Source organism: Copadichromis virginalis, linkage group LG3 (genome assembly GCF_057382275.1).
Source record: "Copadichromis virginalis isolate Kocher_CV1m ecotype Utaka linkage group LG3, C_Virginalis_male_GT1.1, whole genome shotgun sequence".
Lineage (NCBI taxonomy): Eukaryota > Metazoa > Chordata > Actinopteri > Cichliformes > Cichlidae > Copadichromis > Copadichromis virginalis.
The window spans coordinates 57,527,155-57,555,089 of NC_140620.1; the positions used below are offsets into that span (position 1 = coordinate 57,527,155).

A 27,935-nucleotide genomic window follows, 5' to 3' on the forward strand; every position below is an offset into this window, starting at 1 on the left:
GACCTTACCCTAAGATATAAAACTCTGTATTCATACACTTTTTCAATGGGATTCTATTAACTTTTCCTGAAATAAAGCTTTGACAGCAGTGGTTATAAATATGTCATCTTGCTATGTCCTCTTCTGCTGCTAAGCCTAAATGACACCTGACTGCCATCAGCAGTTTATAATAATTACCTGATCCAATGGGAAATGTGTAAACATGAGAAACACTACATTGTATTTTCTTTTGTTGAACTTTGGCATGGTTACACATCTCAGGATGTGACAAAAGACCTCAGTGTTAACAGTCTACCACAATAGGAAAACAACCAACTTTCCTGTTTACTAAGCTCTGATCTTTAGGATTAGGATTCAACTTTATTGTCATTACACATGTATAAATACAGGGTAACGAAATACAATTTGCATCTAATCAGAAGTGCAAGAGAAGTAAGTGCAATAGGAGCAGATTATATACAGATAGGGGTAGTATAAAAGCCATCTACACTATATTTGGATTAGGCTGAAACAGAAGTAGATTTTGTCTCTGCATAAGTTTGAGGGCCATGGGAATTCGTGAAACAGATCTTACAAGCAGACAAAAGAGAGAAAAATCCTTTGTAATATTTCCACAAAATCTTTATTTTAGATTCATGAAAGTAAAAAAAAAAATGGAGAAAAATAAACCTTGATAGTTTTGTAAAAAATATTTTATGTAATTTTATGATAGGAAAACAAATTTAAATCAAGAAAAACCACCCATGTGTGTCCTGCAGGCCTCATCTACCCCTCCAGCATGTAAACAGTGTTGATAAAAAGCTGCTGTGTCATTAGCTTTTCTATCAACTCATGTGCCAGTATTTCTGAATTTAGACCTCAAACATTGCTCTTATGATAGAATAAATTAGAAAACCTAGAAGTATAGATGAGGTGACTCATAGTAAACTATTTTTCAACTTATTTTCAAGCTTTCAGGACACCTCAGGAATAGGGATGGGTATCGTTTAGGTTTTATCCAATACCAGTACCAAACTGATAGTTTTGAAACGGTGCCGGTGCTTAAACGTTGCTCAAACCGGTGCTTAAAGAATGAAGAACACAAACTTCTCATGTTCAGCTGTTTTTTTGTAAAAAGATAACAATGTTAGCCTTTTCTGCAGCTATAGGGGATTTATGGTATCACTCTTGGCTGGAAGCAGTGCTTAATCAATGGGGGGAAAAAAACACCAACTTTGTCCAAAAACCTTTCATGTTTAACTGTTTTCCACTTTTTCTTTGGTCATTTTAGCCTTTTTGGCCAGGGTGAAGGGAGTATCTGCCATCAAACAAGAAGACAGCCTCATGTAACTACGACGGTGTTTGCTAGTTCACCTTACATGCATTAATGTAATAACGTGGTTAGCCTACTCAACGTAAATTACACACGAACAACAATAAGCTACTCACGCAGAGAAGAACGGCTGCTGCTGCATCATCATCCTCATCATTTCTGCTACACTGGCAGGGCTAGGGGCCAGGACTCTACTCTTCGGGTTCTTGGGGGATGTTGCTAACTCCGGGACCGATAACAGACACCACACCCGCAGTAGATGTGCACGGTGTGAGGTCTTGCAGCAAGCTATCAAATACGGTGCATTTCTCTGCTTTTAAAAAAACGCTATGCGTTGCCAGGTGTTTCATCAGATTCGAGGTGTTACCTCCTTTGCACAGTATCACCTTAAAGCACTTGTTGCAGGCTGCTGAGTTTGCATCTTTTGCTGTGAAGTACAGCCAGACTTTGACCGCTTCGCCTTGGGCGTTTTTAATCTGTAGCTCTGCTCTAAAAGAACATACGTACCTGGGCTCGCCTACTATCCTCGGAAACGTAAAATGATTGGCTAGAATCTAAAGTGTATGACATCTCAGGAAAAGAAAGCACCGAAATAAAGCACCGAAATGTGCGCTGCTTTTCGGTCTGGTTATTACCGTTTATGTGATACCGGTACCCATCCCTACTCAGGAATGACGAGATCTCTTTGGTGGATATAATAAATCATACCACGTGACACGAAACAAACTGTAAACAAAACATAAGTCAGTACAAAATGCATTTTTATAGACGGACATTAGCAAAAACAAAACAAAACCCTAAAAATTAACTGGGTAAATTTGACCATCCCCCAACAATTACACTTGTGTTAGTCTGCAAGGCCTATTTGCACAACCACTTGACCACTTAATCATTGTGGTTAAGTTAGTTTGCTCCCCTGTCTCTCCATTTTCAGTTTTGTGTTTTGTTCTCCTCTAACTTCTGTGAGATCTCTGTGGTTCAACAGCCAAAGTCTCTTTAGTGCAAATAGGCTGTCAGCTACTGCCACCTCAAAACAGAGAGGAGAGGCCAGAAGAAGATCATTTTCATGCTGGATGTGAAGCTGTGTTTAATTTGGTGCCTGGAACCGGTCTGAAAAGAGCAGAGAAAAACAAAGATTGTGGTATAACTGATGATCTTTAAATTAATTTTTATTAGTATTTAAATAAAAATAAAAACCTTTACTCCGTGCATTACTGTACTAACTGCCACTCTAAAATCGTGTACTGCTCAGTCTGCACTGCTGCTCAATCCTGCCACTTTATCCCATTTGTAATACCACCCCACCCACACCCAAATACATGTCAGCAGTCACATTTCTATTTAAGATTTCTTTATCTTCTACTTGATCCATTCTCAATCATCCAGGAAAGTAAATCTCCAAAAGTTGATTCTGTTCATCTGGACGTAGCGTTTTGTGGGAGAAACGTTTCGTCATCATCCAAGTGACTTCTTCAGTCTCAGCTGACTGCAGGTTTCCCCAAACCTTATAAACAGTACATTTGCATAATGACTGAAACCAGCTCACTGAAGGGACAATGGGCTGGGAGGTCAGTTCCTTAATCTTAATCATGCAGATTCTCATGACCATTGATCAACAACCACTGACCAAAACCCACTGATCAATGGCCATGAGTACCATTTACAGAGAGTTGGGGAATGGCTGCCATCACAGCATGTAAGATGGTGACAGATGTACCCTTAGGCCCCCTCCTGGATTCAGAGATGGTCTTTCCCTTTTCACGTAAATGCCCTCCTTGACTCCGCCCTCAAACCAGCGTTCCTCCCTGTCCAGGATGTTACATACTCATCATTGAAAGAGTGTCCACTGGCCTGTAGGTGTAAATAGACTGCAGAGTCCTGGCCTGACGAGGTGGCTCTTCTGTGTTTTACCCAGAGGTTGTTTGGTTTCCCCGATGTATAAATCCTGGCAATCCTCCTGCACTTAACAAGTGTACGCAAGTGTAAAACTAAGTGTATGCTGTTAAGCGGCCATTTACGTGAAAAGGGAAAGACCATCTCTGAATCGAGAGAGAGACTTTTTTTGACATTCAGTCTTTCCAATAAAATAAAACTGGATACAAATTAGAGACTGAGCCACTGATTGTAAGTTTGCTCACTTATAAGTGGCCTGTATATACAGAAGTGAACAAATAATTATTTTCCCCACTGTACGTGACTCTGCAGAATCATTGTGTTAACCCACCTGATAGCTCTCAAAGGTGGGATGGCAGAGACTTTGCCCACAGGTTTCGGTCCTGCTGCTGAGGGCATCATGACCAGTAGGCCTGGAGGGGCTTTGGAGAGTGAGGTCGGGACTGGACTCACTTGGGGGGAGACTGCTCTGGTAGGGCTCAAGGGGAGAGGCCTCTGAGGAGGGAATTTGGGTGTGGGCTGCAGCTCAGACACCAACTAAAAGAAAGATATTAGCTTTATGTACATTACTGAACATGCAAAATGTTTTTGGAGGTTGGTAGCTTATATCCACTTATAAATCAAAAAAATTACTGACTAAAGGTAAACATTATATAAAGTATATTTTTGTTCTTCTAATATGCTTTAATGCAGCACTATTAGCTCTTGCACTTAAAACAGCACTAAGATCTTCTCTCTCTCATATACATACATATGTATGACCATCGAGCTCCCAGGCCTCAGGTAGAGGACCCAAGCTTGAAGGACAGACCGCCCGCAGGAGCGAGAGGGGAATTTTTACTTTATGTGGGTTACAGTTGCTTCAATATAGTAAAACAGTAACAGACTAAACTATTTAACAATATAATACAATATGTTACAGCTTTACAAATTTAAGAAATAGCACAACATATACAAATCACTCAATAATAAGGAATCAAGAATTGACGGAGGTGATTATAAATAAATATTCAAGAATGTTTAGAAGAATATTACTGAGCAGAAAAGAGCGTGTGCAATAAAGGGTGTAACGATGTAATGATTTCCTGTTTCGTTCAGTGGTGCTTTTTTGGAATCTCAGTGTCCCACTGAATGTGCTCCTGTGACTAGCCGGCGCGTCGTGGAGTGGGTGGGAGGTATTATCAGATTTCAAACATATTAAAGTCGCAAGCAACAACATGGATGCCCTCTGGGTGCTCTCTCTGCTAAACAATGGTAATTATTGCTACTGTTAGCTTCCGAGGTCGAGAAAAGGGCCTGTACTGAATAGACAAAGCGTTTAAGTCCAGTGAGCAGTAAGGGTCTACAATTTTACTGTTAATACACCAGTCATGAAGCACAGAGCCCACCGCTCCTTCCATTGCCGGAGTTTTTATTGAGATTGCAGATACATGCGGCAGAAATTAGCTCTCTCCAAAGGTTGATTAGACACTCCCTTAGAGAGAGGGTGAAGAATTCAGTCATTTGAGAAGGTTACAGAAAACAGCTGCTGCTCCTCCATATCAAAGGAGGCAATTGAGGTGATTTGGGCATCTGTCTAGGATACCTTCCCTTGTCTAGGTAATTTTGCATTTTTCCTTGTCTAAAGCTCCTGTCCTCTGTAGACTATTTTGAGTTTATATGCCCTGACTTTTTCCTTACACTCTATAAAGGGCCTTACCAGGGGAGATCGTGCTGGAGTAAGGGGTAGAGGTTTCTGTGGCGGGCTCAGTCTCTGAGGTGTTGATGGGGATTTGGGTGGTGCTACTGGATGCTTGCCAGTTGGAAGAGTCCGTGGACCACCCTTGGCAAATGAGGCAGGTCTCAGAGGTCGCACTATGTTGACTGGGTGGGTGCCATTTGGGCCTGGTCTAAGAGATGGGACCTCTTTGCTGGTGTGAGAAATCTACAATTACAAGAAATTCAGTTAAATCCCATATATAAATATATATATATATATATAGCACCAAATCACAACAACAGTCACTTCAAGGCATTTATGTTAACAAATGTTAACAAACCTAACAGAAAAACAGCTTCAAATCATTTCACAGAGAGAAGAACTCATATGGGCATTCATTTCCTACTTTGGTCATGAAGAGAAAGAATGCATACTTTACCAATAGGAGAATCTTATTCATAAAACAACAGTGAGATAATAGACTTCACATTAATTCATGACATTTTTTGGTTCTTTGCTTTTTCTTTAGACCTACAGTTATAAATAAAACTATTAAGAGATTAACTAGGATCTGTGAAAACACTTTTATGCAAAATAAGTCAACACAGAGACGTTTTTGCTTGTTTGATGATGATAAGTGATCGATGTAAATTCCATTTCAAAGCCAGCAGAGGTTAGAGAATGAGCTTGTATGTGTGTACCAATGGGCCCCTGGACATGTTTCTGTCAGAGGCATTTGCTACATAATGAGATATCATCAAGTAAAGCGTGCAGATTAAATTCATGACTTTCATGATAATGGTAATATTAATTCTTTTTTTCTTTTTTTTTTACAATATTTTTATTGGTTTTGCAACAGCATACAAAGATTTGTTTTCACAGTAATATGCCGCAGTAGTAAGAACACTTTTACCCCCTCACCTCCCATCCCTGCTCTCTCCCAAACCTACATCAAATAAAAACACATGAAGTATACATACATTAGTACAATATGTGGCATTTATACAATTGAAGGAAACAAAAAGAAGGAAAAAAAACAAAAAACAAAATAGAAATAGCTAGCACAAACAAAACAATTTTCACCTCATCGACACTCCTGCAGGAGTTGTCTGATATTTGCTTCTTTTATAAAGTTTTTAAATGGCTTCCAAATATCATCAAAATATGTTAACTTGTATTTAAGAAAATATGTTATCCTTTCAATTGCCATACATTGTGCCAAAGAATTTATCCAAGCACCAATAGCAGGAGGATCTGATTTTTTCCAGTTTAATGCAATTATACGTTTTGCCTGTAATGTACAATAATCCATAAACTTAATTTGATGGGCTCTTAGTTTAAGATTTTTAGGATACATATGTAGTAGCAACATTTCTGCATCTAAAGCATTCTTTGTAGTTAAAATTTGGTTTATTTTGGTTATCACTTCCTGCCAAAATGCGCGGACAATTCTGCATTCCCATATACAGTGGAAAGCATGTATTTGGAATTTTGTTGTTATATTTATTCAATTTCACCAGTGTTACATATGTCTGCATGATCCAGTTGTTTTGTAATAGCTTTAGGTTACTATTAACCGATTTTGTGATTTTAAGCAAATTGACTTCATGTCTCCTCAGAAATATTAATATTTAGATCATTTCTAACTGAGAAGCTGATGTTTCTGGAGAGGCAGAGACAATCCAGTTATAAAATGTTGAAATTAAGTCTTTGTTACAACATTTTTTCACCATTAACGCCTCTAAATTAGTTAACTGGGGAACATGCATGGAAGAAATGAAGCTTCTAATCTGTAAATACTTAAAGAAATGTTTTGTTGGAATTTGAAATTTTGAGACTAAATCCTCAAATGAAACCATTATTCCATCACAGAAAAGATCATTTTCCTGGTACAAATAAAGCATTTCCCCAAATAGGACTAAACTGAGAGAGATTGTTCTTAATATTCACCATTTCTTTTATTGTAAATCAAACTTCAATCATATTTCAGACTATAGGATTATTTGTTTCTTTCTTTAATTGTTTTGGCTGTGCAGAGTATAAGTACAAGTTTAATGGAATTTTAAGAGAATTTGCTTCCATCCCCACCCAAGAAGGGATATTTTGGGATGAAAAATAACACATTATTGTCCTTAGTTGAATAGCCAGATAGTACCAGTAAAAATTGGGGCATTTCAACCCCCCTGTATCGAAGGGAAGATACAACAAAGACAAGCGAATGCGGGGACGCTTCTTGTTCCAAATAAACTCTCTGATTAATCATGCTACTTTGGTAAACAATTCAGTCTGAAACATATACAAGAGTTTAGGTCAGGGGTCTGCAACCTTTTACACCCAGTTTCCATGCAAAAGAAAACACTGGGAGCCGCAAATACTTTTTAACATCTAAAATGAAGATAACACTTTATATATTGTTTTTTACCTTTATGCTTTGTGTGAACAACTAAGGTGTGCTGCTTATGAAATCCATGAAGTGCTACAGAGAAAATTACATTTTATTTATGTAATTAACACATTTTGAACTCTTAAAGAAATATAACAAAAGAAAAAAGACACCCAGCTGAACTAAAATGATCCGTGTAGCAAACAAAAACTGTTGTGAGCTGCCACCCTTATATCGCCTTTGGGCTGTTGGAGCCTTGAGCTGACTTTTAAAAAATAATTGGAAAAAAAAGACACTATACTGCTAAAAAATGAAAAATAGATATTTGCAAAATTCTGCCTAAATATGTATTTTCCCTGGTTAATGTGTGCGGCGGGGCGTGGTCTGCGGCGCCGCTGCAGGGGAGGCGGACGCACCTGAGCGACACAACGGCAATCACGCCTTGCTGCCTTTACGTCTGCGCTATCTGTGCTGTTGTGTTGTTGGTGGTGTATGTCGGCTGTGAGCTGAAAAGCTACAGCCGGCTGCATGCGTACAGCAACCGTGTGTGAAAAGTGGTCAGTATAGAGATGCTGAAAAGCGTGTTCATGCAAACATCGTCGGGTCTGCTGTGATATGTTTACAATGGGACTTCTGCTCCTGATCCTCTGCAGACAGCGTCTGCAAATGTACGAAGTCAGTTTACGCAGGACTGTAAGCTGTCATCTGTCAGGCGTGAACGGTGTTTGTCTTTAACATAGTTCACGGTGGAGAACAGCTGCTGACATAATGTGGATCCGAAGATCCATAATTGGCCTCTCTGTGGTTGAAAGTCTCGATAAATGCACGGCGTTTCTGCGGGTATACCGGCTTCCGTGAGTGTGACTAATTTTGAGCTATGAAAAAATAATAGAATATAATTTTATGTTTATATTTCAATATCACAATAATCTTCCAATTTAGAACTACAAGTTAAAAAGAACTAACATAAAGAAAATACACTTCAGCTAAATACTTCTAACTTATTTTCCCAAACCACGCGGAGCCGCAGTATAAGGACTAAAGAGCCGCAGGTTGCCGACACCTGGTTTAGGTAATACATTCATTTTAAGAACACTTATCCTTCCAATAATAGATAATGGTAAACTTATACAACGCTCCAGATAGTTGGAAACTTTCTGTAGAATTGTATTATAGTTAAGTAGGGCCACATCTTTTAGTGAAGGAACTATTTTAATGCCTAGATAAGTGAATTCAGAATTAACAGTAAAGCCAGTTATATTCTGACTTACGTTTTGACTATATTCTTGTTTAAGTACCATTAATGATGATTTTGTTACATTTATTTTCTACCCTGAGAAGGCCCCAAACCGGTCTATTAAATCCTTTACTGCAGGCACAGACAATTTTAGTTGCTTTAAAAATAATATGACATCATCATCAAATAAAGCGATTCTATGCTCCTTTCTACCAATCGTAACACCTTGTATTTGTCCACTGGTTCTAACACCTATTCCCAAAGGTTCAATAGCTAAAAGGAATAAAAGTGGAGATAATGGTGAACCCTGCAGACACCCTCTTTTAATCTCAAATGGTTCCGAAATTATCTCATTAGTCATAACCTGAGGAACAGAATGACAGTGCAGTAGTTTGATCCAATGCAAAAATGATTTACCAAACCCAAATCTAACAATGACATCAAAGAGATATGGCTGTTCGATTCGATCAAAATCCTTCTCCGCTTTGAGCGAGGGAATGGCTGTATCTTCCTGTTCACTTTGATTATGAAGAATGTTGAGGACTCGTCTTACATTATGAAAACCCTGCTTATATTTAACAAATCCATTTTGATCATCTCCTATAATAACTGGAAAAACATTTTCTAATCTTTTGGAGAGAATTTTACAGAGAATTTTATTATCTGTATTGACTAAGCTTATAGGACGCATATTTTCACATGTCAACATTTTCTCTGCCTTCCACGATCTCTGTAACTTAAGCACTTAATTATGAAAGTTCTCGATCGGTTTGCAATAGAACTTTGACTTGTGGTTATCCTTTGTGCTCTCTCAAGGACGGGGGGGGGGGGGGGGGGGGGGGGGGGGTGGTTAAAAATGTCCGCTATAAACTTCTCCATGAAAGTACACGCATCTGTACCTTCTTCTTTCTCAGGTAATATTAATTCTATGTATTATTGGGAAAACAAGCCAAAAATAGTTTTATTTGGCGATTTTGATTGTATTAACATTGTCTGTACTTTGATGTGCCCTGAATAGCAAAGCACAGAAAAACCAAAGTTGAACTTTTTTTCTCAAAATCTTAGACTTATATTCTCAATTGATATTTTTATTTCTGTCTACTGCCACTTGTTAATTCGTAGTCCTAGAAACACTCTGGAAACATAAATCCAATAATCTTAAATTAAAATTTGGATCACTAAATGATATCTACCATTCTGCTGCAAAATTTGTCCCATGATTCAGGAGGTTTTTTAATCTTATAATTTACTAGCTGCTTTTTTTTGCATATTATTTTTATTTATATATTGTTTTATGCACTCACTGGTGCCCTATATGTAATTGATATTTGGCTTATGACTCTTTGGTTTAATTTATACACTCCATGCTAATGTTTTTAGCCTTTCAGAGGTAAAAACTCCTTTTGTTTTTAGTCACTACTGGTATTATTGGAAAGAAATTGAAAAGTTTGCAACATTAAAAAAAAATGTAGTCATTTTAGTAACAAACCAAACACACGTTTGAAAAATAATTATTTTCATTTTTATTTTCTTGCTTCTTTTTCATTAAAGCAGTCCTTTTTGAAATGTTCTTTGTAGCTCCATCTCTTTCGGTGATGAATAATGCCACTGTCCTCTTTATCTACTCACCTTTGACGTTCTTCTTCACATCTCTCATGTAATTTTACCATTTCACCATTTTAAAGTATTTTTTTGTATACATTTTTGTGTTAGTATTTCCTAAGAGAAATTAAAGCTAGATAAAAGCAACATAAAACATAAAAAATGAAATCCATGCAGTGGAAGCTTTCATCATCAATCTTCTACTCACTCTGTATCAGTAAGGGAGTCTCCTTCTCCACTTTCCTATTTGAAACTCTTATACCACCTCATTCTCAAGTTACCACATTCACAAACTTGGGTGTTCATGCCGCCTGTTCATCCACCAACCTGACAGGGTGATGCCAAAACTCCATCGGCCATTTATGGCTGAGGGGTAAAAACTCTGAGATACCAATTTGTTATGTGTGCAGTACATGTGTGCATTTTGTATCTTATAAGTCAGATATTAAAATGTTAACTTCAGGCTGATATTAAGACATAGGATGCTTAAACAATAATTTGACAAACTGAATATTTAATTCAATATGAAGGTTAACCTCATGGACACTCAGTTATTCATTCACAGAAAAACAGTCATCACCCTACTCCCATTTCCTCCTTCCCTTTCTTTTGCTTTATTTTGTAACACACTAGAAACACACATATCACTCACCCCCTTGTGGCCATTAACTGTGTTGATTGGTCCTACAACTTTCAGGTGAAAGGCAGGATTAAGATGGCCATTCTTTCGCTTATCTGCTGATCCCTCCATCCTGAGCACAGAAAGACAAAAAAATAAACAAGAGCCTGTTGCATGGAAGATGTACAGCTTCATCACTTCGCTCATTCTGACATTCTGGTTTTATGGCCCAAATTGAGAGATAAGAAAACATGAAGCTTCCTATCCAGCTGATGTTAGTGGAAATGAAATTAAACAAATGCTTCCATCCAGTGATTAGACAAGTCTAACTGAGTGAGATGGTTCTTTGACTAAGCTACCATCTTAGAAATAATTTGTTCTAACCAGTCTATGGAATTTCTGTTTGTGTTTGTGTTTGTGATACCTTTACTGTTTGTACTGAGAAACAAAAAGAGAGAAAAAAAACCTCATTCTTAAAAATGCCCCATGCTGTATCACACTGACAACCTTCAGCTTACAAGTGAGACATTAGCGATTGATAAGTACGCCAATGGAGGGGGCAGCACTATGGTCTGTTACAAAGACAGAGGCGAACCAATCAACAAATCATATTAAAATGGTTTACTGGCACCATTTTGCCTCTCATTCTGTACAAGTCATTGACCCTGGATCAGCAAAACAGCCCAGACCATCACACTTCCTCCTCCATGTTTGACAGTTGATGCCACACACTGTGGAATCACCCTACTCGACGGTGTACAAAGATCCTGTATGATGAATCGAAGACTACAAATTTTGATTCATTAGCCCATTATACTCTGGTCTTCAGTAGTCTAATTGCAGTGTTTCATGGCTGAGGCAAGCCTCTTTGTCTTATTCTGACGCCTTAGCAATGGCTTTCTTGCCGCAACTCGTCCTGTGAAACCTACAGCTTGAAGACCACTGTTAAAGTTTACTTGAAGCTGTTTTCCTGTGAGCAACCTATTACGCAAGCTGTTAACTCTCAGAAACTTGTCCTCTGATTCATTTGTGGTTTTGGGTCTGCAGATCTCTTCCTGTCAGTTTGTTTCTGAGTGCCTTTTGATGGTGAAAGAAACCACAGTGTGTTCCAACACTACTTTTATGCAGACAGAGGGGGTTGGAAGTAATCCAGAAAAGTTGCGAATTAGTAGTACCAGCTTTTAACGCTCAATCAACCTCCACTGCTGCAGAACTGCTTTAAATTGTTAACCCGTTTTGTGTTCCCTGAAAAAAGGCATTTTTCTGTCATTCTAAAATGTACATTATTTTTCAGTTTTGAGCATCATAATACACCAGTGCATATTATATAGTTTTACTTGCTAGACCCCAAAATGAAAATGCTACTTTTTTAAATTCTAGGCTTTCCTCTTTTTGTTGTATCAAGAAAATGTAGTGTTAAGAAACAGACAAACAGTGAAAGACAGACAGTACTTCTTGCATGTGTTCTTTTTTCTTTGGGAAAGCCACTTATGGTAATAAGACGTCTTGATCCTGTGGCAGTAGAAGACCAGCAGCACTGCAGGTAAAACCACCAAGAAGGCAAACAACAGTCCAGCCACCAGCCCCACCTGACCTGTTGACATACACAAACACATATATACATACACACTAATGTGTTTACTAGTATATTTATATGGCAATTGAAACACTTTAATTTAGATCAGCAAGTATCAAGGAAAAAGGGCCATCCATGTCAAAATTTTCTGTTTACTTCTAGTGATCGAACATTCTGAGCCTGTCAGCGAGTCAGAGGGAAAAACAATGTTAACTATAAAGTTATGTTTTGTTTATTTTCAGAGTGAGTATTAAGCTGTAGCAGGCAGCGGGTAAAGCCCAGGCTTGTGAAAGAGGAGAAAAAGGAGGAGGAATAGAAAAAAGAAATGGACATGACAGAGAAAGAGAAAGGGAGAGAGAGAGACTTTGACTTTTAACACAACTTTATTTACACCACATTAAAAAGAAAAACCACGAAAAAGTCAAACCTAACACAATGTTGCTACTACATCATCAGCAACATCAATATGCACTAACCATTTACTAACCCCAACCAAACTCACACACACATACTTAAAAATTAAGGACAAATGTCCCATCTGCTCCTATCGAACACAAAACCTGTCCAATCCCCCACATAGTTGTAAAGGAGTCCAGATCTTTAGTCAGAGAGTTAAAATCATGCTGTACTGTCAGACGCAATGCCAACAATTTTTATCCCGTTTTCCTTCTCTCACCCCAACCAGTCGCAGCAGATGGCCCTGCCCCTCCCTGAGCCTGGTTCTGCCAGAGGTTTCTTCCTGTTAAAAGCGAGTTTTTCCTTCCCACTGTCGCCAAAGTGCTTGCTCATAGGGGGTCATATGATTGTTGGGTATCTACTTTGCAATATAAAGCGCCTTGAGGCGACTTTTGTTGTGATTTGGTGCTGTATAAATAAAACTGAGTTGAAATTGAACAATCCCTTTAAACTATGCACAGCATCAGTCCAACCCTGACCTAACTTCTGGTTCTTCCTAGTCTTCTATATTGCCAGCTTGGATGTACCAAACAAAAAATTAATCCGAACCAGAGTCCGTCCTTTCTTCACTGAATACTTAGGACCAAAGACAAACAAGGGTACAGAGAATTTCTCCTGCAGAGATTCCACCCACTCCTGCAACAAAGAAAATAAACCCACTAGCCGCAGACAATCAGAATCAGAATCAGAATACTTTATTGATCCCTGGGGGAAATTATTTTTTGTTACAGTGCTCCACTGTATGAACCACTAAGTGCTCCAGCGTCTCCCTTTGTGAACAGAAAGGACATCCCTCCCCAGTGCTTGGATCCAGGTGGGCTCTGTGTCTGTTTGTGGCTATTGCTCAATGTATAATCCTCCACTGGAGGTCAGCCATCCGTTTTTCAACAGGAGGCTTATATGGACCCTCCACCTGCAGGTAACACAGCTGTAATATAGCTGCTTCTTTCCACAAGAGCTGAAACTATCTAGCACTGATGTTCTCAGGGAGAGAAGTAGGCTCCCCTCAGGCTGCTCCTTAAAGACCATCAAGGAGAGAAAAACATATCCGCTGTCATCAGCCCATTGATCAGCTAGGACACAGTTTCCAGTAAACTCTCCCAGTGATGCCGACAGGGATTGCCAAGTTTCCTCCACAATCCTTCCCAGCACTCTGGAGGCCTGTGACACACCCAAGAGTTCCCATTGACATCCTTGTGAGATGGCCCAGTTTGATAATACCAGTCTCCACAAACTTGCTCCTTATAGTGGCAGTAGAAAACACAGTACTTGGAAAAAAGTCATTAAAAAACAGCGGCTCTTCAAAAAGCCACATCCCAGGTCTGGGGTCAGGAGTCTGTGCGAAAGTCATCACTCCCCAAGTAAATCCCAAGAGTTTTAATAGCCCTTTAACCCCATCAAAGATTCCCAGGGAGTCTAGTAATACATGCCAAACTCCACTGCCCCACTAAACACACCTCACTCTTCTCCCAATTAACCCTGGCTGAAGAAGCTTTTTCATATAAAACATTAACATCATCAGCGTATGCTGACACAATAACAGGAGGGCTCTGAGGCAGATCTGGCAAAGAGAAACCCCTCAGCTTGTTCCTCAACCTGCACAGAAAAGGCTAAATAGCAATGCTATAGAGCTGGCTGAGATAGCGCAACCCTGCCTAATCTCTCTCCTAACTGGCACAGGGCAACTCAACCCTCCTCCCACCTTCACAACACAGCAAGTGTCGCTATACCACAGCTTCACCCATGTCTGGAACCCCTGCCCAACAACAAAGGTCTTCTGGGTGGAAAAAAGAAAAGCATGGTCTACACGGTCAAAAGCCAACTCTAGTATAGTGTAGTTTACATATGTCAAATACATCTCTCATTAAAAATAAATTATCTATCATAGACCTATCTGGAATACAATAAGATTGATCCACACCAGTCAACAGTTAAATGACCAGTCTATCTGATAGGACCTTGGAAAGTATCTTATAATCTGTACCAGGGCCACTCGTCTCCAGTTTTTAAGAAGGGTTCAATCTCCCTTTTTTGGTATGAGAGAAATAACTGCATGCCTACAGGAAGCTGGAAGTTTCCCTTCTTTAAAACATTCCTTAAACACTTCTAGAAGGTCCAGACCCAGAAGACTCCAGAAGTGCTTAAAAAAGTCTGACGGGAAACCATCTATTCCTGGAGCTTTGCCTGAAGCCATCTGAGATACAGCAGCAGACGGCTCATTCAAAGTTATATCCATGCTTAAGATGTCCCGATCCTCTGGACCGAGTTGAGGAAGCCCCTGCAGAAGTTCTGAAGCAGAGTCTACATCGCTGCTATCTGCCCTGAACAAGTCTGTGTAAAAGTCCACCGCATGCCTTCTCATCTCAGCTGGATCTGTGATCACATTTTCATTCGAAAGACGAAGACACACCATTTGTTTTCTCTGGGCTACAGACTTCCCCAAATTAAAGAAAAGGTTGAGGCGTCCATGTCCTGGAGTCTGGTGAAGCATGCTCGAACCAAAGCTCCTTTAGCTCTCTCATATTGAAAATGATCAAGCTCTTGTCTTTTAGAATTTAAACAGTCATTACATTACAACAGTCATTATTCTGCTGATCTAACTGTGAACCAGAGACATTCTTTTTATGTTTTATCTCTTCTTTAACTCCTGCAGAGTTCTCTTGATATTGGCTGTCAAATTAAAACCATATTGCTGCTGCAAAACACACAAATCTGGGCCTTTCCTACTTCCCACTATTGAGTAAGGGAATTAAAATCACCAGAATCATCAGAAGACGACTGAAGATGCGGGTCCTCCCCAGTCCCATCCAAAGTAAAATCAAGACAACAATTCCAGTCCCCACCCAATACAACACAGTCCCCTTGATCAGCACCTCTTAATTTCTCTTTTAATGTTTAAAAACAAAACCTTACGCTCAGACCCTAAGTTTGGTGCATAGACATTAATCAAAGTAAAAATAAAAACGTCTATTTCAGCTCTGCGCTTTACTCCATGCTGAAAGTAATATTTGCATTTAGAGAAGGAGAAAATAAAATAGCAACACCTGTGCTAAAATTTGTCCCATGGCTAAAAAACTGCTACCCCACCACAGACCCGTCTACTTCATTTGTACTGTCAGTATGTGTTTCTTGAAGACTATATCTAGTCTCTTCTGCTTGATTACTTCTTATTTGCATCCCTGCACCCATTCACATTCAAGGAGGCTACCCTCAACCCCTGCACATAAGAGGAAGCCATCAAGAAAGGAAACAGCAAACAGAGATGAAACACCCAGTGTTGCAGGATCATGGCGATAATGCTTTTTACCATCCAGCACACCAAAAATGTTCAAATATATTGAAGGTGAAAAAACATTTTCTTTAAGGCATAGGTTTATGTTGTATACTCACTGCCATACTGAACCGGCCCACTGTCCACACTGCCACCAAGTCCTGGCTTCTCACAGAAGGGTGGTGCCCAGCCTTGATTACAGTGGCAGTTCCCATTGCTGTTACACACCTGAATATTATACACACAAAAGAAATGTCTTAAGTTGGTCTCTGACCCCTTTCTCTCCCTTTGTATACATGTCTGTGTGTGTGATTGTGTGCATGCTTGGATATTTGTGACTACCTGGAGGTGTATTAGTCAATGCATTAAGGCATTGTGTGCTTGTATTTATTTATATGCGCATTTATCTCAACACTATGAAATTTTCATACTGGAGAAAAAACTGCATATTGAATATTTTAAATATTCCTGACTTCAGCTAATTTCTAATATTTTCACTGACAGCGGGGAAGAAAGAGATTAAAGGAGACTCTATGCTTGCATTTTCTTGTTACTCATATTGTTTCAAATACTAATTCAATCCTGATATAATAGACTCTGTCAGGTGAGACAGGATCCACTTCGAAAAAGCTGCTGAGCAGTTCAAAACACAAACTAGGCTGTGCCAACTAGGGTTATTCTCATAACATATGTGTAAAACTGGGCATTGGAAAAACTTTGCCCTGGTCAAGACACACCAAGCTACAATCAAGCACGGGTACACAAATACCAGCTCCAGCCTCCATTCTCTGCCAGATTGTCTGCTAATCACTGGCAACTTGGCCTCCAAATGATTTTGTTTTTGACAAGTCTGGACTAAGCTACCTTGCAGTCACCTATTTGCCTGCCCTCTGGACTCAATTCACCTCTAGGCTCGCTAACAAAATCTATCAAACACCTTCATTATGCAACCATAACACACCAGACAGAACCTGTCCACTTGGACCTAGTCTCTGGCAATCACAGGGAATCTGTCACCTTTGTCACCTTTTCTGTTTCCAAGACTCCTTGGTTAGCAAGACATACTGACTGGTCAAAAGGGCGAGTGAAGAGCTGGAGTTTGTTTTGCCTGGCTCACTATTTAAAATCAGCTCTGCCCCCTGCTTTAAATAGTCCCCAGACAGAACCCGAGCCTAAGCCTGATTTATCCTCTGTGCCACTAGCACATCATGACTTACATGAGGTTTTTAATAAAGATAAAACATTATTTCTTCCTCTGCACAGGCCCTATGACTGTGCCATAGACCTCCTCCCTGGTACTCCGTTGCCTCCGTCCTGTAAAGACTGAAGGTGCTGCCTCCCATTCTATTGTACTTTTAAATATCCTAGGAACAACAAGTAAACAAGTGGTCTCTGAGAGAAGTACTGTATTGGGGTGATATAGTACTTGAGGTCTCAAGGATAAGATGGGGCTTGACAATTCAAGACCTTGTATGTCAGGAGAAGAATTTTTAATCTTACTGAATTTAACAGGGGGCCAGTATGGGTGAAATATAGTCTCTCTCTCTCTAGACCCTGTCAGTACTCTCGCTGCAGCATTTTTTAATCAAACTGAAGGCTTTTCAGGGAGCTTTTAGGAGTGCATGATAATAATGAATTATTGGAAGTGCAGGAACTAGTTTTTCAGCATCAGGATGTTTTTAGTTTTAAGATGTTCCACACATGGAAGAAGACAGTGTTTCATATGCACACTGAAGGACAATCAAAATTGACTCCAAGACTTCTTACAGTGTTACTGGAGGCCAAGGTAATGCCATCCAGAGTAAGCATCTGTTTTGACACCATGTTTTGTTGTGTGACTCTGTGTGATTATTGTGTATATATACATTTATATTGGTGTCTGTATGCTTACCCCATTGTTGTGACAGCGTGCAAGGCAAGTCTCTAACTCAGTAAAAGAGGCATTTTGGCATCTGCGGTCTCTGCACACCTTTGGCAACAGAAGGACAAAGATTACATAACGATTACAGAGCAGGTACACGCAGAGTTTAAAGGGACTCCTTGGCCTAACTCTTGTGGGGATACTACAGAGAGAAAGCAATATATACAGAAAGACAATTTGCAGATGGGTACATTTTCATCCATTTGTATCTCACACATAATTCAGCTCTTATTTTGTAGGGTGTATGTGGGGAATTTACTTACAACTTTATATTCCATTCGACAAAGTGCCAAATAAACAAGATACACAAACAGGCCTCCTTAACCCCCAGTAGCCCTTTTTATTAGATCAATAATATGCATTGATCGAATGATCAGTGCATTATATTAGATCAGTAAATTTTGACAAAGGGAACAGGTGACAACTATAAACCATGCTCCTTTACACAGTAAATAAAAACCACAAACAGCTTATACTTAAAGAGTCAGAGATATCAAACTTTCCTTGAAGTTTCAGTTACATTCAGACCACATCTGAATGAGTCTGTTAACTTAGGCCTATAAGGGAGCCAGGAATGACAAAATGATGAATTAAATATGCTACTTACTAATTAATTACAATTTTATTAATTAATAAAAAATGGAATTCATTAATTAAATATTTCAATAATGATTTAAATGCTCGTTAATTTCATTTAAAACATTTAATAAATTATTTATTACCTAATACCGTTATATTATATCTGGGTATAAAGTGTAATCTCGAAATTACAAAATATTTAATTCAGTTCAATTCAGAAGCCAACATCAAAGAGATGTAAGTGACATTAAAGCCATATTAGTCAACGTGTAGACCACTTGGGGCCAGACTAACTGGCTCTAAACATTTAACTTTATATTTGGCAGGAGGTTATATTAAAACTGATAAATATATGGCAATTTACACTTGTTTCCTTGTTCTAACAATGCTTCTTGGCAATGAATCTTCTACCGTTGGAAAGCCTGTTTATTTCTTCTTGAATGTTGCCATATTCTTAAGGAAAATACATCTATGTATTAAGGAATAGAGGTGAGTATGTGGTTTGCCAAATCTTTTGTGGTTATACTAAACAACTTATCCTGCTATTGTTTTGGGCTTCTGGTACTCTAGGTGGTGACAAGTGGGTGCATGCTTGGCACCTCAATAGCAACACCACAGACCATGACCCAGTGATCCGTTGATGTCTGCTCCATGCATGCCACATTTGACTGATCTGGATAGGGCCCCAGCCACAGGGCAACTTCAACATGCAGTAAGTATCAAGTTTTCATGTTTTCAATCAACATTTGCCTGACCACAAAATTCCAGCTTGGTCTGAACCCACCTTGCCCTCTCCGCACTTGGTGCCGGTCATGACAAGACCCGGGTCAGGCAGGTCACCCTGGCCATCCTGGGTGCTGTAGACGTATGTGCCACGACATTTCACCTCTGTTCCTCCAGTCTTGATGGTAGTGTCAATTGACACAGCATTGGTGCCTTTTGGCTTTGTGGCAGCACTGTGGCACTGAATCTTCCCACACTTGGCATCGCTAAACAAAGATACAAGCACATAAGACTTAATTTTTCAATGGCCAGTCATTTAACCTCTGAGAAACCATTTCAAATAACCTCTGAATGTTGATGAACAGCCACAGTAGCGCAGTTGGGTTCAAAAATACATCAATTATCCACTGCTTGAGATATAATGGTAGGGGAGATGCCATATGGTAGGACGAATAGCTCTGTACATGGGATTAAAACTAGCCCTGGATAAAAAAGTAAATATAGTGGAAGTAGTGGTGAGAACTAGTTTCTTTTAGCAACAAATGAGGAAAGGCTCAGAGTCTTTCACCAAAGGACATGGTTATAAACTAAATGTGACAACTTGGAATAAAGATTAAGACACAACCTATGAATAAATGAATGAATATGTCCTCGAGGGATTGAAAAAAAATGATATAGTGGTACTTGTGATTAACTTTACTTGCTCATCACTGTAAATTTATGATGATGTGGATATCTACGTATTGAAAGTGTATAATGTTCATAGACGAGTTAACCCAAAGAATAAGCTCCACCATGTGCAATATTGTTTACTTTCTAATCTAACAAATGGCAGAACATGTTATCCAAGCATGGAAAGGAAACATCATCTATGTAGCTTATTGCTCCTATTGTTAGCACATGGCATTGAATAAGTTATGCATGCTCTCTGATTACACAGAATGACTTTGAACACTTGTGGTAAATAACACACTATTAGCAAAACATAGTGTGAAATAATTACTAGAGATGGCACGATACCATTTTTTTATGTCCGATACCGATATCACAAATTTGGATATCTGCCGATACCGATATGAATCCGATATAGTGTGTTTTAATCAATAAAACAGTTTTTTAATATCTTGCTGCTTTTTGTATAAGTTCATACTCAAGTAAAAACAAACAAACAAAAAAAAAACACTAAAGCTATTCTGTTATACCTGTATGCAAAAAATACACTGCACCCAAAATATTTCATAGTTCAGCAACACTGATCAATCTAATAAACTTAAACCTGCACCATCCTCCCTATTCTGGTATTTTAAAGAGTAAGCAACCTAACGAATAGGGTTGCAAACTCCCAGCAAAAAAACAAAAAACAAAATAGGGAACCACCCCTCACGCTCCACCTCATGATGCTTAATCGACGTAATCAACTTTAATTTGATGCAGTGTGAAAAAAATGCACAGAAATCAATTATTTTTCAAGAATAATTAAATAGATTCAACATCTTTCTTCAACAGATTTGCAGACTGCACAGATGGTATCTTCCCAAAGTAAAAAGTACTATAGCTTACTAGGGTATATTAGACTTAATAGTTACTATATACAGTAATGGACTTCTATACATTTTACATCAGATTAAAACTTTGGGTGTAAGATTCAGATAATTATTTATTAAAAGCTAGACATTTTAAATGAGAATAAGAAAGAAAAGTATGTCTTTGTGCCCCCTTTTCCCTGTTCATGCCCTATCGGCCCTCCTGGCTAAACTTTGCTAGATCCGCCCCTGCACAGTTACCAGCTGTCAGCTAGAAAAGGATCCTGGTGTAGAAAGTAATATTAAATAAATTCTAACAACAGCTTATCAAGCTTAAACGTGCTGCTGTTGTTCAGCCGCTGGTTTCCTCTTTCTGGTGCGAAGTGGGCCAAAAACAAACAAGAGAGACGGACTCGCGACAGAAAAGCCGATCAGCTGATCATTGATCAGTTTCATGATTGAAGTAGCAGCAAGAAGAGGCAGTCGCTCCATATATCGTTATTAAGCTTAACGCCGGAATGCTTTACAAACATTCAGAGATGAACTTACACATTTGCTTTACTTCTCTCTGGGATAACTTCCTCGGAGATGAAATGCCGCATTGGTAACGAGGCTACAAAAACACACAGCCGCTCTATCACGTGAGGCACACTGCTGCCACGTGCTACGGTTATGAGCAGAGTTACGCCATGTCGCAAGTTTTGTGAGGTGCTTTTTTGATATTTAATGGATCGGATTACATTTTTTATTTCCCTCCGATATCCGATCCAGTAATTCACGTCAGTATCGGACCGATACCCATACGTAATATCGGATCGGTCCATCTCTAATAATTACAGATCAACATACAAGTGAAGATCTTTAACTACATTTAGTGTTTAAAGCAGATGCTGTGCAGGTTTGAGATCAGCAGCTTTCTTAAAGAGTCCAAGGATCCTGTTGACCTTGTAAAGTTCAATGCAATCTAGTATCCATGTGTGGGGCATTATGTCATAGGCTTTCTTGTAATCAATCCAGGAGGCGCACAGGTTGGTCAATCTGGTCTTAGAGTCTAAAGTAACTGCTCTATATACTACTATATGCTGAAGGCCTGTGCTAGCCAGCTGTGTGGAATAATTCATCACCTATACAACCTGAGTATGCACCTCCAGAGAGTCCCAGTGCTATGGAAAACATCACGAGTGGTCCCAGTGCCTAAGAAAATCATCCAGGGCAATAAATGACTACAGGCCTGTAACACTAACCTCTCATGTTATGAAAGTTACAGAGAGCTTATCCTGGAACACCTCAGACTCCTTGTGAGCAAGACCCTCTGCACTTTGCATACCAGCCCCACTTAGGGGTGGATGATGCAGTGATACATCTGCTGCAGAGAGGGTATTCCTCCCCTGACAGACCCAACACCACAGTTCGGATAATGTTCTTCGACTTCTCTAGTGCCTTTAATACGATCCAGGCAGGGCTGCTGAGAGAAGTTGGAGAACATGCAGGCGGAGGCTCCACTGGTCCAGTGGATCACCGACTACCTGACAGGCAGACGACAGTTTGTGAGACTGCAGAGCTGTGTGTCAGAGAGTCTTAACAGCAAAATAGGAGCATCCCAATCAACTGTTCTGTCCCCTTTCCTCTTCACCATCTACTCGGCCAACTTCAAGTACATCACAAAAACTTGTCTCCTCCAGAAAGCCTCTGATGACACGGCCATTATTGGATTGGACACGGAGCTGCCTACAAAAAGGGTTTTACGAAGGTTCAGCTCCTTCAATGTATGCAGCAGCCTGCTCTATATGTTTTATCCGTCTGTTGTTGGCATGAGGAGGAGGTGATCAGTGACAGAATGCTGGCAGTCATGGACAATGACTCCCACCCCCTTGATAACACACCTGACAATCTGAAGAGCAGTTTCGGCAACAGGTTCCTTCAACCTCGCAGTCTCGCAGGAACATCACAGGAGTTCGTTCCTTCTGCTGCCATCAGACTCTTTAACTCATCCACAGATCCACACATGTGGAACAGTATTAATGACACTTTGATGCACCCCATCACTTTTGTACACCATGACATATTTGCCCACATGTTTTTACCTATATTGCTATATTCATCTATTTATTTTAATATTTATCTTAATATTCATCATAACTCTGTTTCTACCCTCATATCTGGCTTTGCACCCATTTAAGTTCAAGGTGGTCCACAGGTCGGGAAGGCAGATGGTCGTGGCCGATTTCCTCCCGGTGGGGGAGTAGGTTCGGCAGGATCTAGCCCCAGCCTCAGTCAGGTGGTGGGGGTGGGTGGCAGGGGTGTGGTCCCTGGCTCTGCTGCAGTGGAGGCGTGCTGCAGCAGGGAACAGGGAAGCTGAGGGCCAGGTGGAGGGGATTTCACTAACGAACGCTCTCTCTTTTTGTAGTGATGCTGAGGACCAGAGAGGGTGTGTGTGTGTGTGTGTGTGTGTGTGTGTGTGTGTGTGTGTGTGTGTGTGTGTGTGCAGGAACAGCTGGAAAGCTATCCAAAGGCGTCGAGTTGCCGACCAGGAAGCTATGTGGCTGAGCTCCCAGGACGAAAGGCTGTCTGAGGAAACGTTACAGCAGGTTGTTCCTTCTGCTGCCATCAGACTCTTTGACACACTAAAAATAAACTGTTACACTACATTTGAAAGCTGTGTGGCTCCATGATGTGTCAAAGTATAGTACTGTAAAGATATGTTCAACAAAAGCATTTCCAATATTAGTTGTATCTGTTATCAGTGTGGATAACCCTACGGTAAATAGCTGATGCTATTTAACACATGCGGTGATACCTGATATGTGAAGCTTCACTTACCTTTTCTTACACTTCACATAGGTGCCATATTCATCTTTCCCACAATTTCCAAAATCATTTCCTGCTGCATTGACATCTTCAAAGCAGACATCGTGGGCCGGTTGAGCTCCTGGAAACATATCATACCCAATTAACTCTATTTTCCCAAAATACCCCAAAGGCAAAAGTCACTACATCAAAAGTTGAGTAACATTAGAAATGTAAGGATATGTGAATGTTTGGTGCTTTGAGTGCTTTGTGAAAGTAAGGATAGACCTTTCCAAGTACCAGGCTATTTACTATGTACTAAACTTCCTGAGAAGAGAACACAGATGTTTGGATGACTAGACGGAAGAGTTACAAGAAATTGAAGACATCACTTTTAGGAAACGTAAGTTGGAATACAATGTCAACTAACTAACCTTGGTAAGCTGACAGTATAGACATTTCATTTGTAGTTTTATTAAATACTGACCTTCAACAAAGACTTAGTGGTTTATAGGCATGTGCAGTAAATTAATGTCATATTGAGGGAGGTGATGAAGTGCATGTAAAACCATTTTCATTACCGTAGCCCCAGAGCTGCAAGCACTGCTGTTCATGGGTGAGGCACATGCCATTGTAGCAGTAGGCCATTCCGTATTGACAAGAGGAGCCATCCAGCAGGTAAACGTTGGCAGGGCAGTAAGGAGAAGCCCCAGTGCAGTATTCTGGAAGGTCACATGCTCCTGCTGGGCGCCGGCACATGGTACCCGCCTGCTTCAACTGACATGCGTAGGGAACAGAGGGTGAGGAAGGAGGAAAGGAGCACAAGACATGGAGAAGCATCTTTAGTTTAGTGATACTTAGCAAAATGATGCACACTGAAGCCTTCTACATATAAGGATTAAAGTGTAAATATCTGCCTACAAATACTTCAAATTTGATTTCTGATGCGTTTAACTAGAATTTTCCCAAAGCAAACAGATTTTCCCAAGCAAATGACAGCTCTACCTCCCATCACCATAGGGGTAGGCAATATACAGAAGGTTTATGAAAGCTTTTTTCTAGAAAATATCTTTGTGTGTTCATTGTTGATGTAAAAAACAAAATCCTGGAGGTGGTTTAAATCTAAAAGCACACTTACACATTACAAATAGTTATTTGAACCAATGTTTATATGAAATACTCTTTAGTCTAAATGAGAAGAAAAACTAAAAACAGTATTAAAAGAGTTTTTAAGTAAAACCATTAGGTTTAAAATGCAAACGTATAAAGGAGAACAAACAAATTGTTGCCACAATGGATGGACCAGCACATCTGATTTGGACCTGATTTTTAACCCACATCCCCTGACACAGCCCTACCATTTATCCAACCTCGGGACCTGCACTTGGAGTACACGAGATTATCTTGCAACACTAATCCTTCACTTGTAAGGCGAGTGTGTTAACCATTATACTCACAAGACAACAAATACAGGGCTCTAGAGTGCGACCAAATTTTTCAGTGGTGCGACTAAAAAAAAAATATTTGGTTGCACCTGTGCGACCAACTGTTCAGGTAGCAAAAAAAAAAAAAAAAAAAATCTGCAACCTTCCCTGTGGTCAACAACAGACACACATCATGCCCCTATCGTGGACTAAACCAATCAGAGATAGTCAGGGGCGGGACCTCTCTGATTGGCCGTGGTCCAGTTGAAAGTGCAGGTGGAAGTGGGAGGTGAGTAGCTTGAATAAAGCGATATCAATTCATTAAATCCAGAATCAACTTTTAAATATAACTGTGTTTTGCCATAAACAAGAAAGAAAGCCCAGCAGAGGATGTACTTCCTGAGGCAGCTGAAGAAATTCAACCTGCCAACACGGACGATGATGCAGTTCTACACTGCAATCATCGAGTCCATCCTCACCTCCTCCATCACCGTGTGGTACGCTGGAGCCACTATCAGGGACAAACAGAGACTGCAGCGTGTTGTGCGCTCTGCTGAGAAGGTGATTGGCTGCAGACTCCCATCTTTGCAGGACCTGTACACCTCCAGGACATTGCGGCGTGCAGCTCGGATCTCAGCTGACCCTTCTCACCCTGGACACAGTCTGTTTGACCTGCTCCCCTCAGGCAGGAGGCTCCGGTCCATTCGCACCAGAACCTCTCGCCATAAGAACAGTTTCTTCCCCTCTGCTGTTGGACACATGAACAATAACCATATGACTGTACCCGCCACTAACACATGACCCTACGCTGTGTCACTGCATCATTCTATGTTTGGCACTGATCACCACCTGCACTCATGTATATATCTTTCAACATAGCACTCTTAATTCTTATTCTCATGTATATATCTCATGTATATCTCATGCACATATCTTTCCACGTAGCACTTTTAATTCTTATCCCTACTTTTATTTTTTTCCATGTCTATTTAAGTGCTATTTATGACAGCATGTTTGCACTGAAGCACCGCAGCAATTTCCTAATGTTGTAAACCTGCTCAACATTTGGCAATAAACCCCATTCTGATTCTGATTCTGATAAACGCCAGATTCTCAGATTAAAGCTCACAAAACCATTTCAACAACAACCAAACAGCAGATGAGAGCAGGTACACGGATTCCACACAAAGATGTAAACACAGACCCGACGCATCAGAATCAGCTTTGTCTTTCTCGGCTTTCTCTTACTTTGCACCCCTCGCAGCACATTCCATGGGCACACTGGACCGCCTCCTTCAAGGTACAGTTATTGGGATTGCAGCAGTCGTTTTCACATTCCTGTTGACAATCATACAATAACATACAATATCAAGGTTTAAACACTGAAGCGTATATAACGAAAAACAATAATAATAAAATAATAACCTCTGCTTTAACTTTAATGATTCGAATAAAACGGACTTCATAAATGATTTGAAGGTTATGTTTAATCACCTTTTTTACAGAGTAAGCTCAGTTATGTAAAAAGAACTATATTTAACCAATAAGCAAAAGCAACTACACACACACACACACACACACACACACACGCGCACACACACGCACACACACACACATACTTCTCTGTTCAGAGTATCTGTCTGAGCTGCTGCCTTGTTCTGCCTCGTTCTCTCAGGTCAGCAGACCAAATGCTTTTCCTTGTTCTAAAGACATAATGGATACTCGAGGGGACAGGCCTTCGCAGTTGCGGCTCCAAAATTGTTGAGCAATGTGTGACTGCAATGTGTATGACAAAAGAATTTCCCTCGGGATAAATAAAGTTCTTCTTATCTTATCTTATCTGCACATAAGGAAGGCTTAAAAACGCACTTTTAATCCACTCACCGAAATCAGGACTCGAGTCTTGATTTCCACTTTGACATTCAGATGACGGGATCAATATTTGGTGTAAATAACATGAACTAGCTGCATTAGTACTAGCATAGTGGTGAATAAGTATAGAAGTGTGTGTGAAGTCTCCTTATTTTCTTTCAAGACTGTCAGTGGACCACCGCTTTTGGCACCAGTAGAAAACAACAGTGATCGCAGTACATCCATACTCCCTAACAAAGGCTTGTATGCTGAATCACAATGGGCACAAGCACTATTTCTATGCAGAAGTGCTTTCTATCTAACATTACTCCTTACTCCAATGGATGCATCGGAAACAGACTTGGGGTTAACCTCATGCCTAAGGCATGCCAACTTTAGGGTTAGGGATAACCTAACCCACCAACCTTCTGATTAGTAGATGATCTGCTCTACCTCCTGAGGTACAGCCACCGCAGTGGGCGTCGTATCACAGTCTCAAAAAAGTGCTGTTTAATTTTTTTAAACAATACAGTAAATAAATGCATCTGAAATGCAGTGATGTGAAGTCATTACTTTCATAATAAGAATACTCTGGCTTTTCTCTTCTATTTAAACCTACATTCGACAAAGATGAGAACTCTGCACAGTGGTATGACAATTAAAAATCCGATTATCTATAACAACATAGCATAGCATTTCATCTGTTTTTAAAAGCTGAAAAAACTACAGAATGGACATGATGATGAGATGGTTTTGTCAAAAGTTGGATATTTTCTCTTCAGCTAAGTTTTGTGTGAAAATCAGCTGACAATTGTCTGCAAAATAATTTAATAATAGGACAAGTAAATCATAACCAAGGTTTAAAGCTGTTACAAAAAGTAAATGAGCATCAAAAAAGTTTTTTAACTTACGAGAATTAAACATAATGCATTACTTTATTGCAGGGGTCAGGCCTGTGTCCTGCAGGTTTTAGATGCGTCCTTGGTCCAACACAGCTGATTCAAATGGCTAAATGACCTCCACAACATGTCATGAAGTTCTCCAGAGGCCTGGTAATGAACAAATCATTCGATGCAGGT

The 27,935-nt window shown here is 39.8% G+C and overlaps 1 protein-coding gene across 2 annotated transcripts in view; it reads right to left on the reverse strand.

Moving 5' to 3' along the window:
- Window positions 1-606: 606 nt before the first annotated feature.
- adam19a (ADAM metallopeptidase domain 19a) overlaps window positions 607-27,935 on the reverse strand; it is a 91,986-nt gene continuing 64,657 nt past the window's right edge. For both annotated transcript variants that reach the window (XM_085451790.1, XM_085451791.1), the window contains 11 exons: window positions 26,254-26,343; window positions 24,163-24,358; window positions 23,615-23,723; window positions 19,333-19,537; window positions 17,940-18,017; window positions 16,168-16,276; window positions 12,198-12,339; window positions 10,779-10,878; window positions 4,905-5,129; window positions 3,537-3,742; window positions 607-2,422 (listed from right to left, as the gene is read on the reverse strand). In XM_085451790.1, the coding sequence (XP_085307916.1) occupies window positions 2,377-2,422; window positions 3,537-3,742; window positions 4,905-5,129; window positions 10,779-10,878; window positions 12,198-12,339; window positions 16,168-16,276; window positions 17,940-18,017; window positions 19,333-19,537; window positions 23,615-23,723; window positions 24,163-24,358; window positions 26,254-26,343 (1,506 nt within the window). In that variant the 3' untranslated portion in view covers window positions 607-2,376. The remainder of the gene's footprint in view (window positions 2,423-3,536; window positions 3,743-4,904; window positions 5,130-10,778; window positions 10,879-12,197; window positions 12,340-16,167; window positions 16,277-17,939; window positions 18,018-19,332; window positions 19,538-23,614; window positions 23,724-24,162; window positions 24,359-26,253; window positions 26,344-27,935) is intronic.